At 44.5% G+C, this 15461-nt stretch overlaps 1 protein-coding gene across 1 annotated transcript; it reads right to left on the bottom strand.

Annotated features, from left to right (window-relative positions):
• Positions 1-662: 662 nt before the first annotated feature.
• LOC146578207 (uncharacterized) lies at positions 663-5201 on the bottom strand. Its single transcript, XM_085267773.1, has 7 exons — positions 5159-5201; positions 3842-3883; positions 3496-3762; positions 3162-3412; positions 2913-3108; positions 2213-2338; positions 663-928 (listed from the first exon to the last, which is right to left on the bottom strand). Exons 1-7 carry the CDS (start codon positions 5187-5189, stop codon positions 663-665), a joined length of 1179 nt encoding a protein of 392 aa, XP_085123899.1. The 5' UTR covers positions 5190-5201.
• Positions 5202-15461: the final 10260 nt, after the last annotated feature.

Here is a 15461-nt window from a genome sequence, read left to right as displayed (position 1 = left end):
TTTTCCAAAGGGCTAAGGTCACCCTAAAGATAATGACGGGGCTCAAATCGTAAAATCTACGTTCTTTGATCATTTACATGCAAAATATTTAATGTCAACCATGATTTTAAATCATTGGGTTAATCTAGCAAAGCTGCACCAGCTGTTTATGGTCAAACAGCCGCTAAAAAGAGCTTAGTAATAGTAATAACATGATAATAATAATAGTAATAACATCTTGGAGATTGAGAGACCAGTGACGGACATCTAGAGCAACTGTAAAATTGGCATGCAGTTTTTGCACTAAAGGAAAATCACTACCATCTCATGCGCCTACCACATTGGCGCCAGCTGTGGCCTCAAGGCTGGAGCTGGACAACAAGACCTTTCTCCATGATAACAGACTGTGTTTAGAATCTTCGTTCCCATCCTTTGCACCCCAAACACCTCTGCATGCTTATCTCCAAGGCCGAGGTCAGGGGGCAGATCTGGGCCCAGCGCATGCTACAGGACCAGATGTGCTGTCTACACCGGCTTACCCCCACCCCTGTTGCTTGTGCTTCCATGGTGTATTAAGAGTCATTGAGTGCTTAGAACAGGTACTGCTGAAGGGATTGGCTGAACAGCTGTCCCAATCCAAGGAATGGGTGCGAGTGCAAGGATAGGATGTGTCTTGCCCACTGTCACCCTACGAGTAGGGACAGGCATGGGAAGTAGTTGGACACCAGCCAGGGTGCAAAGGTGGACTGGGCCTTGGATGTCCTCACGCTGGGAGCAGGCATGGGAGCAGGTGACAGCTGGACACTAGCTGTTGCTACCTGAGGAACTGATATGGTTGCAGGGACAAGCAGAGCCCTAGCTGCTCTAGGCAACTGGGACTGACTGGACCACAGCGACCACCATTCAGGGAACTGGAAAGGGTGCAGGGGAAGGCAGGGTACAAGCCTCTCTGTGAGCAGGAATAGGCAGAGAGACAGGCTCTAGGATGGTCACGGGAGGGCAGAAACAACCAGAAAGAAAGAAAGCAGGGAAACTATAACTGATACGGGAAAATTTGACTGAACCACACGGCGTTGTTGAGGTGGAACTGCTGAGTGAAACAAAGCTGACCTTGAGGAGACAGGCATTTGAGGAGGGAGTTTGTGGGTCGTCTTCTTCCTTCTACTCATTATCATCATTCTTAGTTAGACGTTCATACTAACCTGAATTGACTCACACTATGTACCAATCACATTCTTCCAATGCAGCGATCTGTTGAAGCTGCAGGATCAGTGCCACGGCTGTCTGACACTGTCACTGTCCCATTTTTCAAACAGTGACTCGACCACAGAGACCACAGTAAAGGTTTAGTGGAAACCAGTGACAACGTTAACTGTAAAAAAGGAAACTAGCGACAGAGCTGCAGACCTGCTGTGGATCCTGGGTTCCTGTCCCATTTTCAAAACTTTTGATATATTTGAGGTAAAAATATTTTTTCCATGACCACATGTTACGACCTCAAAGTAGTGATGCTGTTTAAAACAAATAAAAACAGAATCCAATGATTTTCAAGTCTCATATTCTCTCAAAGACCGAAAACCAAACACATAGCAGAAGTGTAATTTTGTAATGCTCCTGTACAGCCTCGCCTTTTAACATCATTCTGGAAATGTCTGTGAACTGAGTACAGCAGCTTTTGGACTTTTTGGGAGTGGGATGTTGCTCCATCCGTGTCTGATGGAGGGTTTTAGCCGCCCAGCAGTCCTGGCTCTTCTTTGTCCTGCTTCTGGTTTCATGATGCTCCAGATGTTTTCATTGATGAAAGATCAGGACTGCAGGCAGGCCAGTTCAGCACCTGACTCTCCTACTATGAAGCTGCGCTCCTGGAATAGGTGGTGTGGTGAACTGTGTTCATTGACAGTCATTTCTGGAAGTGTTCCTCCTCCAGCTGTTGGTCTTTGCTACCACTTGGTTTTCTCTTCTTTTAACCTGTTTTTGGTATTGTATTGTTAATAAAATATAAGATTTACAAATCTTTGTATTCTTTGTTTATTTACACATTTTTTAAATTTAAAATTTTTAGAAAATGGGTTTACATTTAAATTTGTCCAGAACAAGAAACTTTCAGATTAATTTAGAGACAGAGGTCAAATACACATGGCAGCATGATGAGGAGAAAAAAAGTCTCATCTTCTTCAACTCTCAATTTCTCTTGCTTTTATCACTCATTTATGTCACCTGCTAGAATGTGTACCTGTAGTGTTTATGGTCAGGCTGGAGTAAATCACTTCTGGTTGGATGACTGACATCTTATTGGCTGACTCTCTAATGGTGACCTCGGCATATGTGACATCATTTGTAGAGGCTGGCTGGTGTCTCCCTGCAGAAATGATGTGATGTGAATGAACGTTGGTGATCACTTCACTGCTGTAGGATGTTTAGAAGACCTTCATAGACAGTCTGATGTTACAGGTACAGGATTCAGGAGCAAAGACTCGTTGATTATGGATTAAGCAGAGCCATGATGGCAGCATCAGAGTGATGAGACCACAGAACACTGTTCCTGTATCATACCACCTTAACAAGTGACAGCCAATCAGGAAAAACAACCCAAACTGGTGTTTGTGTCTGTGGGGTTTTAGTCTGAATCTAATTTCTAGGGAGCGATCCTAAAATTGAAACCCTGATGGAAGCTGTCTGGACGTGACTTTGAATGAGAGATAAGCCAAGTTTATATCAGTAATACTTTTCATTTTTATGGACCCACTTCCAGAACTTTTAAAACTTTTCAATTGGGCCATGGGAATGCATCAGTCTAAAGATGTTGGGACCCAGTGCTCTACAAAATAAATGCAGACAGGAAAGTCCCTCAGATTTTCTCAAGTGAAATTTCAAAATATTTTAATTTGCTGCTTGAACCAAAAGAGCCCAGGTGGGTCAGACAGATATCATACCTGTGTGTTTCTTCCAAAGAAGCTGAACTAGAACCAAAACCAGAACCACAAGGACCAGAGAACCTACAGTAACTATGACTGGGATGATGAAGGAGGGATTAGGAAGAGGAGGAGGAGAACAGGAGATATGGATGTTTGCTGATGTTTTTGTTGTTGGTGGTGTTGGTGTAGTAGGATCTGCAGGAAAGATATGAAGCTGGGTCATTCAGTTTGTTATCAGCTCAACAGGTTTAAGCTTTAACAGGAAACAGTGATCTGACCTCTGACCCTCAGAAAGCTCTGAGGAGATGATCCAAACTCATCAGTAGAACACCAGTAGAGACCTTCATCAGACTGCTGCACGTTAATGGTGATGTTTTTCTCTGATTTAGGTCCAACAGGACGTCCATTAAAGTAGAAATAAGCTGCGGCTGTGCCACCAATTTTGTTTTTACAGCGTAGAGTGACATCACTTCCTGTCCTCACAGGAAGTGCAGGGATCTCCAGGATCACTTCTTTATCTGAGGAAAAGACCCACAGAGTGATGTAGAGGTGGTATAACAGTCTGCTGTTAGTCTGATGATGAAATGAATGACTTCATTACCTGATACAGTGATGTTGACTTCTTCACTCTTCTCTCCAGCTTCACCTTCACACCAGTAAACTCCACTGACTGGGCTGAACTCATCAAAAACACAGGATGGACCATTTATCTTCCCAAAGCCCCGCCCCCCTGCTCCACATGACTCAGTCCCACTTCCTGTGTCCCTCTTCACCGTCCATCCATCAGAGCCCAGCTGACCTTCACATGTCAGAGACACTGAGGCTGCTGTGAAGAACTGCTGAAGGTTTGGACTGACGCTCAGAGAGACTGGAGGACAGACGGACAGTTTCTATCAGTGTTTACACTCAGTGTTTGTCCTGGACCATGGTGCACTTCATCTACTCACCTGCACAAACAGTCAGTGCAGACAGCAGCAGCACACACACACCTGCAACAGGAGGTCAGAGGTCACTGAAGGTCAGAGGGCAGGAACCTGTTTCAATCTGGTCTTGTTCCAAAAACATCACATTAAAGGGGGGAGACCTTTAATTCGCTTTGAAGGTTCTGTTTAGGTTTTCAAAGTACATTTAGACTTATAAACATCACACAAAGCGCCAGCTCAGTTTTAACACATGCTGACGAAACTATGTTGGTACACTTGGTCTGAATGAGGTGGGCGTCATATGTGTTTTGACAATCTAACACCCTGCACCTAAACATTTCCCAAACTAAGCAGATTTTGGGGAATTGTTGATTATTGGAAGCAGAAGAGAAACTGCTCCCCACTCAGGCTTCATGAAGACTCAGCAGTTTGGGGTGGATGGGCAATGGGGAATAAAAGAGTAAGGGGTACAGCAGGCAAGAAAAGCATTCTCAGGATTAAATAGTCAGAACTTATAAACCAAAGCCATGGGATAAGGGTTAGTTGTTTATTCAGCATCAGCTGATGAATAAAAACCTGGAGAAGCTGCTTCATTGATCTTTATTCACAGGTTTGAGTCCCAGTTTGCTTCTGTTTGAAGCTCATCATGAGAAAACAAAATACACAAAAGTAAGGTAAATGACAAAAAACTGTCTCCAGTCCTTTCATTAGAGTCCACATGAAGGAAAGTTTGCTCTCTATAGTGAAAGTGAAGACTACATAACAGAGGCAGACCAGAGGAGCATGTGGTACCTGCAGCTAGCAGCTGTGGTTTCCTGAATGAAAGTTGATCTTCGATAAAAAAAAAGAGGTTGCCTGACTTCTCTACAAGTCAACACGTTACAGACAACAAACTGGATATGAAGGTCCAACTCTCTGAGTCCAGAACACACGATGGATCTGAACTTTGAGATGAAAATAGGTTCTGAGCAGCAAAACATACAAACTGTTGATGAGACAACTATACAAACACACTTTCATTGTCCTTCTTTCACCTGTCAGGAACAAATTTCTCTTCATGTGGTGCCTCTGAGTTAAAAGTGTGAGCTGCCGTAAAAAACAAACACATTTTACTTGATTTCTGTCAAACTTGACGAACAAATATCAAATAAAACAACAAAAAACGCTAAAGAAGAAGAGTGAACTCTTCTTCTCACATAAACGTAACTTCAGACTTTGGACAGACCTGAAGAGATTTCATTTTAGAGTCAGTCAGTGAGAGCATCCAGCACACACTCTGTTACTGTGTTATAAGATAAATGAACGCTATGAGTGAGTGAAGGATTTCAGCATTTGACTCACTGAGGAGCAGAGACACAGATGAAGTCTTCATGTTGTCGGGACGACGACTGGCAGCAGAGTGACACCTTCAGCTTCACCACTTCCCTGTCAAGATCATCACGCTGCTGCTTCTGGACAGCGAGGACGAGGAAGAGCTGGTGATGCGCAGTTAGCTGATTTGGATCAAAGTTAGCTCCTTATTTGGTACAGAGGAGGGAAGTAGAGGGCGGAGGTGGCTGTGAGCTGGGGTTTAAGAAGCTGCTGTGCATCCAATCATCCAGTCAACACTTAGGAACTCTTTCAAACCAGCAATCAGCAGCATCCACCTGCCTCAACAATCAACACACACATATCCATACTCACATCTCAGAGAAAGCAGAGAAAGATGCACACCATCCCGTGGGAGGAGCCAAACGTCTAAAAATATTTGACCATGTGATCATGTATCATGAAATTTACCCCCACCCCAAAATCAAACATTTCTCCCCTAAAAGAAATGGACTTGGGGTTCAGAGTGTGTTTGGGGAGTGTGGGTTCATTTTTGCTTGTCTCCACACTGGGTGAGTGCTGAATATTTGTATATGTGTGTATGAGGGTGGTGTATGTTTGTGTCTGTGTGTGCATGTTTGTCTATGTCTATGTGTCAAGTCAGGTCTCACATACTGGCTCACTCCCGGCGGCTGCTTGGCAGGGCCTGGCATCCGTGACTCCGTCAGGCTACTTTGGGGGGTGGAGGGCCCTCAAACCTCGGGCCTCGGTCTGCTCTGGTGCAGCTGGCTGCCGGCCCTCTCTGACTTCTGCACTGTGGCTGCTCGGTGACATCCCATATAGGCATCTCTTCAGCTCTTTCAAGGAGGGTGGAGCATCTGCCCATCGGGTGGTCCTGGGGGGGGCTGAATCTATGGCTCCCCACACCCACTATAAGATCGTTACACGGAAAAACCTTTTGAATACAAGTGCACACAGGTGTGCGTCAAGATGAACCGAATCAACCTTTTGGGACTGCAGGGAGGGCACTGGCTGCCTCGAGAGCGAAATGCCGTGACCTGTTATTGGAGATACAACATCAGGAAATCTTTATATGGTATTAACCTGCTGTGCCCAGAAAATGGCACAGCTCATGGTGTGTTTGAAAAGCTGGGAAATCTAATATTGGATGCACTTAAGCTGCAACTGGGAACCAGCAAAGTAACACATTCACATTTAATGAAGTTTGGTGTGAATGAGCAAGTATTTCACTGAGGCAATTCAGTTCAGGGGGATGTGTAGGCTGGGATATCATCCACGTAGGCTTCTAGTTGAACAGCGTTGACCAGCCTCATCAGGAATGTTGCTCGTTCACGTCTGCTAAATTTTTAAATCCAAAACTTCAATTATATTGTACGAAATGGTCAGGTGTGACAAAAGCATGTATGCATGATTACAGTTTTTACTGCCACGAGGACTGGACCGGATTCTGGACCGGAGTTTTTCCCATTTTGTGGATAAGCTGTCGGTCCACCGTTTACCTCAGCTGTCAATGCTGGAGCTGAGAAATGTCCACTTTTATTTACTCTCAAACAGGGTGTAAAACTTTGTGCAAGTTAATAAAGCTCACTGCTGACCGAGGACAGCCATGCTGAGGTGAGCTGTCGACGATATGCTAAACTGTTGGTTATACAAGTACTTCATCTGCAAACAGACTGTTTTTCAATGAGGCCTAATACTTTTCTTATGTTGAAAGCTGATAGAGGACAGGGTTTGATGAATATCTGTGAGAGATTAGAGATTCAGAACAGAAACGCTAAGGCTGCTAGTGTTTGTCTTCATACCATTTTTCTTGTATCCACTGATATTAGCTAATGAATGTACGGTCTGTACATTTCTTCTGTCTGTGATGATGATTTATTTGTATAAACGAAAATGTCACAACACAAATCAGTCAAATGTCTGATGTTCTACATATGTATATGTGTTACAGTGCTGCATTTCTGTCCTGACCTTTGACCCCATGCTCAGACTAAAGGTTCACACAGGCTGGTGTGTAAAAACAGCTAACAATGCATTTCTGTGTAAAGCATCATTTGTAGTAAACATTTAATGCCTGTTTCAGTTTTACACAACCTGATGGAAAAGAGAAGGAGAGCAAAGGTCAGTGAAGGGAACGACTGTAGTGCAAATACAGGTGATGTCAGTGAGGATGTGACCCTGCTGCCCTCTCCTAAACAGAGGAGACATTGTTACCCCAATACTGTCAGGCCAACATCAGCAATAAAACAGGGAAGATGTGGGGTTGATGCGCACTAATGTTAAAGAAGATTGTGTCACAGGGTTTTAGAGAAGCATTACATGTTAACTACAGTAGCTCCATAATGAATGAGTAACACGGGAAAAGCTGTCCTGTAAAATTCAAACAAATCAAACAGTTGGAGCTGTTTAGTAAAGGAGCCGCCTACTAATATCATGTAGAAATGTGTAAGAATTCAAGAAAATTGTTTCACTTTCTTGTACACAAACCAAAGAAACTTCCAGACATTTCACCAGAAAAAGATGAATCTGTTGATCTCACAGTTTTCCATGCTTTCATCTCCTCCAGTCTCCTCACGTAGTGCAGACTTTACTCAGTCAAGAGTCCAGCTCGTTCAAAACTCTGCTGCCACACTTTCAGCATATTTAAAAAACAGCGCTACACTGGCTACCTGTGATTTTACCATATTAATGGCTACTTTTAAAGCATTCCTTGAGCTTGTTGAGACCCACATTACAAATGATGTTACATCCTCAGATCAGAGCCCCAAATAAAGCTTATTGTTATTCATGTTTTTATTATTGGCTCCAATGGAGAGGTTGTTGTTCAGTTCCACCTGGAAACACAGATCCCGTTTGAGTTGCCTCAGGAAGCTCATCTAGTGCAAAACTGCCAAATCAAATATGCTGAGCTACCGGCTCCACCTGTTTATTATTTATTAATAATAAATTATAGAATGTGTTACTGTTTATCTGCAAGACCTTCATTAGGAACCTGGAATTTTAAATCATTATGCTATTATTATCATTTCAAAATGCCAATCACTGGCTGTCACTACAGGTCTGTGCTGGACTTTCAGTAACAGCCACTTCCATGCAACAACTGCCTGAAGCATAGTACACTAAAAACTCATTCTTTACAAATCCCGTTGCAGCCCTGGCAAAAGCCTGCTTTTAGTAAATGGTAGAAGGACTGGTTCTTATGTAGCACTTATATAGCGCTACTCTGACGCCACAGCCAGGGTTCAGTTTATCAGCAAGAGATTTTTATTTAAACAAAGGAATAAACTGAAGGCTTATTTTTGGCCAAGACAAACATCAAAGTTGAAGGCAGCTGGACATTTGGATGCAGAATGTACACTTTTTAAGCCATGGCAAGAAAAACAGATGACCAGACTAAATTGAAATTAAATTAAATTAATTAAATAATTAAATTAAATTAAAATTGATCTGGAAAACTCCATCAATAACTCAGCCCTGATGCACAAGAGAACGAGAATGAGTAGATGGTTAAAAGAGAATCCAGGAGATGGAAAGACAAGAAGAATAGAGGAGCAAAGAAATTATCACAAGGACCCACAGTGGACAAAGGGTCATAATCATATTTTGTGAAGCAATAACTTGTTGGATAACAGCTGAATGTGTACCTGCAGTGTCCTCGGACTGGAGAAAACAACGTGAGTGTGTATCTGTAATTTTATTGGCTGATTGTCTGACGTTCATATCCTGATAGGTGACTTGACTCAGACTTGATGACAGCGTCCTTTCTGCAGGAATGAGAAAGACGAGGATTTAAACACGAGACAAATAATAAAAGATTCTAAACCGAAGACGTCTGCCAGCATGGAGCACAAACTGGGAGTCATCAGGACGCTACAACACAGAGCGAACACCATCCCCACAGACACAGCAGCCAGGAGGAACATCACATCAAGAAGGCCCTGAGTAAATGTGGTTATCCCAGCTAGTGATGTGTCGGTCGCGAAGGAAACTCTCAGAGCCGACTCTTTGACTCTTTGGTGTGTGGTAGTAACAGGTAAATGAACATATTTTTTCAATTATTTGACTATATATCAGTGGTAAATGGTCTGTATTTGTATAGCGCTTTACTAGGCCCTAAGGACCCCAAAGCGCTTTACACATCCAGTCATCTACCCATTCACACACATTCACACACTGGTGATGGCAAGCTACATTGTAGCCACAGCCACCCTGGGGCGCACTGACAGAGGCGAGGCTGCCGGACACTGGCGCCACCGGGCCCTCTGACCACCACCAGTAGGCAACGGGTGAAGTGTCTTGCCCAAGGACACAACGACCAAGACTGTCCAAGCCGGGGCTCGAACCAGCAACCTTCCGATTACAAGGCGAACTCCCAACTCTTGAGCCACGATCGCCCCACAAGAGTGCTTGTGTATAAATACACAAACAATACACACATGCTTTCATGCTTTCAATTGTGTAATTTAAGTGATCTGCTCTGTTTGGAAGTTCAGTTAAAGCTAGAAATGTGTTTTGGAGTTTGCACGTGCTTTGTGTCGTGGTCCTCGTGCCTCGCTGGCTCACTCTGTGTTTGGCAACATGTTTTGTTTGTTTTGTTTCCTTTGCGCTCTCTCTCCTCTGCTGGGGCGGTGCTCATTACGGGCCCCGCCTCTGGCCCACGCACCTGTGCTCACCGTCACACCTGCAGCCGATCCCAGCTGATTTGGAGCACTATTTATGACGGCGGACCTGAACCTGTATCTGTGAGTTTGAGACTATCCCTAACCTGGACGTCTTTCTCTGTGTGTAATATATATCTATATTTTTCATGTAAGATAAGTTCTCTGCTAAACAATGTGAATGGGGACAGTTTATAATTGAATTATAAGATAAGATAAGATAAGATAACCTTTATTAGTCCCACACGTGGGAAATTTGTTTTGTCACAGCAGGAAGTGGACAGTGCAAAAGTTATGACGCAAAAATTAGAATACAATAAGAATAAATACAGTACACAGCTGTACAGAATAGAATAAAATAATATACTATATACAGTAGAATAAAATAGAATAAAAATATACAATAAGATAAAAATAGAATACGAATGCTATATACAACTGAGTAAAAATACAACGATGCCAGAAAAGATTATTGCACTTAGTATTATTGCACATGTGTGGATGTGTGTGTTTGTTCAGTTAAAGTCTTTGTTGTGGAGTCTGACAGCAGTGGGGAGGAAAGACCTGCGAAATCTCTCCGTCCCACACCGTGGGTGCCGCAGTCTCCCACTGAAGGAGCTGCTCAGTGCTGTCACAGTCTGCTGCATGGGGTGGGAGATGTTGTCCATCAGGGATGACAGCTTAGCCGCCGTTCTCCTGTCACTCACCACCTCCACTGGGTCCAGAGGGCATCCTAGAACAGAGCTGGCCCTTCGGATCAGCCTGTTCAGTCTCTTCCTGTCCCCAGCAGAGATGCTGCCGCCCCAGCAGACCACACCATAAAAGATAGCAGAAGCCACCACAGAGTCATAGAAGGTCTTCAGGAGTGGGCCCTCCACCCCAAACGACCTGAGTCTCCGCAGCAGGTACAACCTGCTCTGCCCTTTCCTGTAGAGGGCGTCTGAGTTATGAGTCCAGTCCAGTCTATTGTTCAGATGAACACCAAGGTACCTGTAGCTGTCCACAGCCTCAATGTCCATACCTTGGATGTTCAGTGGTTGCAGTGGAGAATGCTTGTGCCTGCGGAAGTCTACCACCAGTTCCTTGGTTTTACTGGCGTTGATCTGGAGGTAGTTCAGCTGGCACCAGTCCACAAAGTCTTGGGTCAGACCTCTGTACTCCTTGTCGTCCCCATCAGTGATGAGGCCGACTATTGCAGAGTCATCAGAGAACTTCTGCAGGAAGCACTGGGTGGAATTGTGGGAGAAGTCTGCAGTGTAGATGGTGAAGAGGAACGGAGCCAGAACCGTTCCCTGTGGGGCCCCCGTACTGCAGACGACCCTGTCCGACACACAGCCCTGAGTCCTCACATACTGTGGTCGGTCGGTGAGGTAGTCCAGGATCCAGGTAGTGAGGTGATGGTCCACTCCAGAGTTCTCCAGCTTGTCCTTCAGAACCGAGGGAAGAATAGTGTTGAAGGCACTGGAGAAATCAAAGAACATGATTCTCACAGTGCTTCCAGCGGTCTCCAGGTGAGCGAGGGAACGATGTAGGAGGTGAATGACGGCATCATCCGCTCCAATGCCAGGCTGGTAGGCAAACTGAAGTGGGTCCAGTGATGAGCTTGTTAGGCGCCGAAGCTGAGCCAGGACCAACCGCTCCAGGGTCTTCATCAGGTGGGATGTCAGAGCCACCGGCCTGTAGCTGTTGAGGTCCTTGGGGCGTGAAGTCTTTGGCACTGGTACAACACAGGAGGTTTTCCAGAGCTGTGGGACTCTTCCCAACCTCAGGCTCAGGTTGAAGAGGTGCTCCATCACCCCACACAGTTGGTCCGCGCAGGACCTGACGACCCTCGAGCTGATGCCATCTGGGCCCGCTGCCTTCTTGCCATTAATCCTCCTCAGTTCCCTCCTAACCTGGGTGGTTGAGAGAGACAGGCTGGAGCCTTGTGTTGAGTGTGTATTGGATGCTGTTGTTGGGGGTGGGGGGAGTGAGCAGGGTGAATAGAGGAGGTGTGAAGTGTCTGAGGTGTCAGAGGTGGAACAGCAGCAGTGGGGGTGGGTGAGTCTGCAGCCGATGTTGTAGACTGTCTCATGGTTGAATCAAATCTGTTGAAGAAATGATTCAGTTCATTTGCCCATCTCACATCCCTCCCAGGCAGAGAGTTCTGCTGTTTGTGGCCTGAGTAATTATAGTATATAATTACATAATTATTAAGGAAAATTTATTTTTCCATGTAAAATGTTTAATCTAATGAGCTCTGGGGGGTTTGACACACTTTATACCTTGTTTTTTGTTCCAAAACAGCAAAGCTGCAACCAGAATAAGATCTAGAAGACCCAGAGAACCCAGAGCAGCTACAGGTGAGATGATGGAGGAGGACGATGTAGAAGGAGGGGAATTGAGATTGGTAGTTGTTGTTGGTGGTGGTTTGGTGGCACTTGGTGAAATGGTGGTGGTGTCATAGACATCTGCAGGAGAGATGATAAAACTGGGTCATTGAATTTATTATAAGCTCAGCAGGTTTGCTTTAAACAGGAAGTGATGTCAGTGTTCTGACCTCTGACCCTCAGAAAGCTCTGAGGAGATGATCCAAACTCATCAGTAGAACACCAGTAGAGACCTTCATCAGACTGCTGCACGTTAATGGTGATTATGTGCTCTGATTTAGGTCCAACAGGACGTCCATTAAAGTAGAAATAAGCTGCGGCTGTGCCACCAATTTTCTTTTTACAGCGTAGCGTGACATCACTTCCTGTCCTCACAGGAAGTGCAGGGATCTCCAGGATCACATGTTTATCTGAAGAAAAGACCCACAGAGTGATGTAGAGGTGGTATAACAGTCTGCTGTTAGTCTGATGAAATGAATGACTTCATTACCTGATACAGTGATGTTGACTTCTTCTCTCCAGCTTCACCTTCACACCAGTAAACTCCACTGATTGGCTCGCTTTGCTTATCAAGCAAACAGGATGAACCATTGAACCTCCCGAAGCCCCGCCCACCTGCTCCACATGACTCAGTCGCACTTCCTGTGTCCCTCTTCACCGTCCATCCATCAGAGCCCAGCTGACCATCACATGTCAGAGACACTGAGGCTGCTGTGAAGAACTGCTGAAGGTTTGGACTGACGCTCAGAGAGACTGGAGGACAGACGGACAGTTTCTATCAGTGTTTACACTCAGTGTTTGTCCTGGATAGGGATGGGTACCGGTGTCCGGTGCCATGATGGCACCGGTTCTGACATAAACGGTAGTAACCAGACCGAAAAGCAGCGCACATTTCGGTGCTTTATTTCGGTGCTTTTTTTTCCTGAGCTGTGATACACTTCTAGCCAATCATTTTACGTTTCCGAGGATAGTAGGCGGGGCCAGGTACGTACGTTCTGTTAGAGCAGAGCTACAGATTAAAAATGCCCAAGGCGAAGCGGTCAAAACTCTGGCTGTACTTCACAGCAAAATATGCAAACTCAGCAGCAACAAGTGCTTTAAGCTGATACTGTGATACTGTGCAAAGGAGGTAACACCTCAAATCCCATGAAACACCTGGCGACGCATAGCGTTTGATGGCAGCAGCAGCCGTTCTTCTCTGCGTGAGTAGTTTAATGTTGTTCGCGTGTAATTTACGCTGAGTAGGCTAACCACGTTATTACATTAATGCATGTAAGGTGAACTAGCAAGCATCATCATAGCTACATGCGGCTGTCTTCTTGTTTGATGGCAGATACTCCCTTCACCCTGGCCAAAAAGGCTAAAATGACCAAAGAAAAAGTGGAAAACAGTTAAACATGAGAGGTTTTTGGACAAAGTTTGTGTTTTTTCCATTGTTTAAGCACTGCTTCCAGCCTAGAGTGATACCATATATGCCCCATAGCTGCAGAAAAGGCTAACATTGTTATCTTTTTACATAAAACCAGCTGAATATGAGAGGTTTTTGGACCAATTTTGTGTTCTCCATTCTTTAAGCACCGGTTTGAGCACCGTTTGAGCACCGGCACCGTTTCAAAAGTACCGATTTAGCACCGGTATCGGATAAAACCTAAACGATACCCATCCCTAGTCCTGGACCATGGTGCACTTCATCTACTCACCTGCACAAACAGTCAGTGCAGACAGCAGCAGCACACACACACCTGCAACAGGAGGTCAGAGGTCATTTAAAGAAAGACTGAGGCTGCACAGTTTTTTTTGTTGTTGTTTTTTTCTCTCAGGAACCTTTTTAATATCCTGAAGTATCTGCCACAACCTAAGCAGCTTGGAAAGAAAAGCATCTGGACTTCTTTGAGTTGCTTGAAGACGTTTCACCTCTCATCTGAGAAGCTTCTTCAGTTCTAGGATCAAACGGTGAAGAGACCCACATTTAAGCTCTGTGGGAGTTTCCCCCTGAGAGGGACAATGGACCCCCTGATGATCCTCTACCTAATCACATGAGCCAAGGTGTGGTAATGGGTGTGGGTCACAATCAGCCAGGGTTTTACTGCTACTACTTTGTACTTTCTTACTTTGAGTACATTTCATAGTCTGTACTTTTTTTACTTTTACTTGAGTTAATAAGTTGAATCAGTACTTCATCTTTTACTGGCGTATTTTTGAACAGTAGTATTTGTACTTCTACTTAATTATGGAAGGTCTGTATTTTTGCCAGATCTGTGAGCCACGCAGATTAAACTACACAAACACCACCGTGCACTGTAACAGGAACAGGAAGTTCTAAAATACCACCGAGACAGCAACGCAGGTTAGCCTGTCTTTTCCTGTTTTCTATACATTTTTTGATCAGATGGCAATCAACGGTAAACATCACAGTGCACAGCATTGTAAACAATGGAGAAGGAACTGTGCATGGATGAGCTTTCATTCATGTGCAGAGAAGAAAGTGTGGGACTAAGAAGCCACCCTTCAAAGGCACAGTTTTTATTTTCAGATTTGCGGCCTGTTTCAGTCCCACACTGCTGCTGTTTAAAGGTCATCATGTCAACGGGAATGGGAACTTTAACAGTCAAAACCGTCTGTGGTTGTTTGAATACACTCAGTCCTCTTAATGGAAAATTGGCTGTGAATAGAGGAAGTGAAGACTAGATAAAAGAGGGGACGCAGTCAGAGGACCCTGTGCTTCATGCAGTCAGAGGCTGTGGTTTCCTGACTGAAGAGATGTTTGATGAAAAGAGGTCAAGTCTCTTTTGTGCTTTTGGTCTTCATGTTACTGACACTTAGCTGGGCAGAAAGTTTAATCGCTGACTTAGTCCAGACTATATGGTGACTTTCCTGCAGGATTCCAGCTTAAACTGCTGAGGGGCTGAACCTCTGAGAGGTTTGCAGTGATGATGAGATCGATTTAAACCGAAAAACTTTCATCATGCATGTTTGAAACCATTTTCTATCACTCTTCATACATTTCAGTTAAAACTGTGAGCTCCATTATTCAACATTAACATCACTTCTTGGTTCCTGCCCAACTTCACAGCCACCAATCAAATGAAACCAGAAAGACATAAGAAGGAGAATGAACTGTTCCTCTCGCCTTGACGAAACTTTTCAGAATTTTTACATGAACTTTAAAGTCAGTAGCTGCAAGCTTGTAACTGCTGAAAGGTTGTTTTCTTGCCATATTGTTTGTTGGAGCTGTGATAAATAAATCGATGATTTTAGTGTTTGACTCACCGAGGAGCAGAGAGACCG

This window comes from Mchenga conophoros, linkage group LG3, assembly GCF_057382185.1.
Source record: "Mchenga conophoros isolate Kocher_MC1m ecotype Shallow Benthic linkage group LG3, M_conophoros_male_GT1.1, whole genome shotgun sequence".
NCBI classification, from domain to species: Eukaryota; Metazoa; Chordata; class Actinopteri; order Cichliformes; family Cichlidae; genus Mchenga; species Mchenga conophoros.
This window is presented reverse-complemented; position numbering and strand designations above follow the sequence as displayed.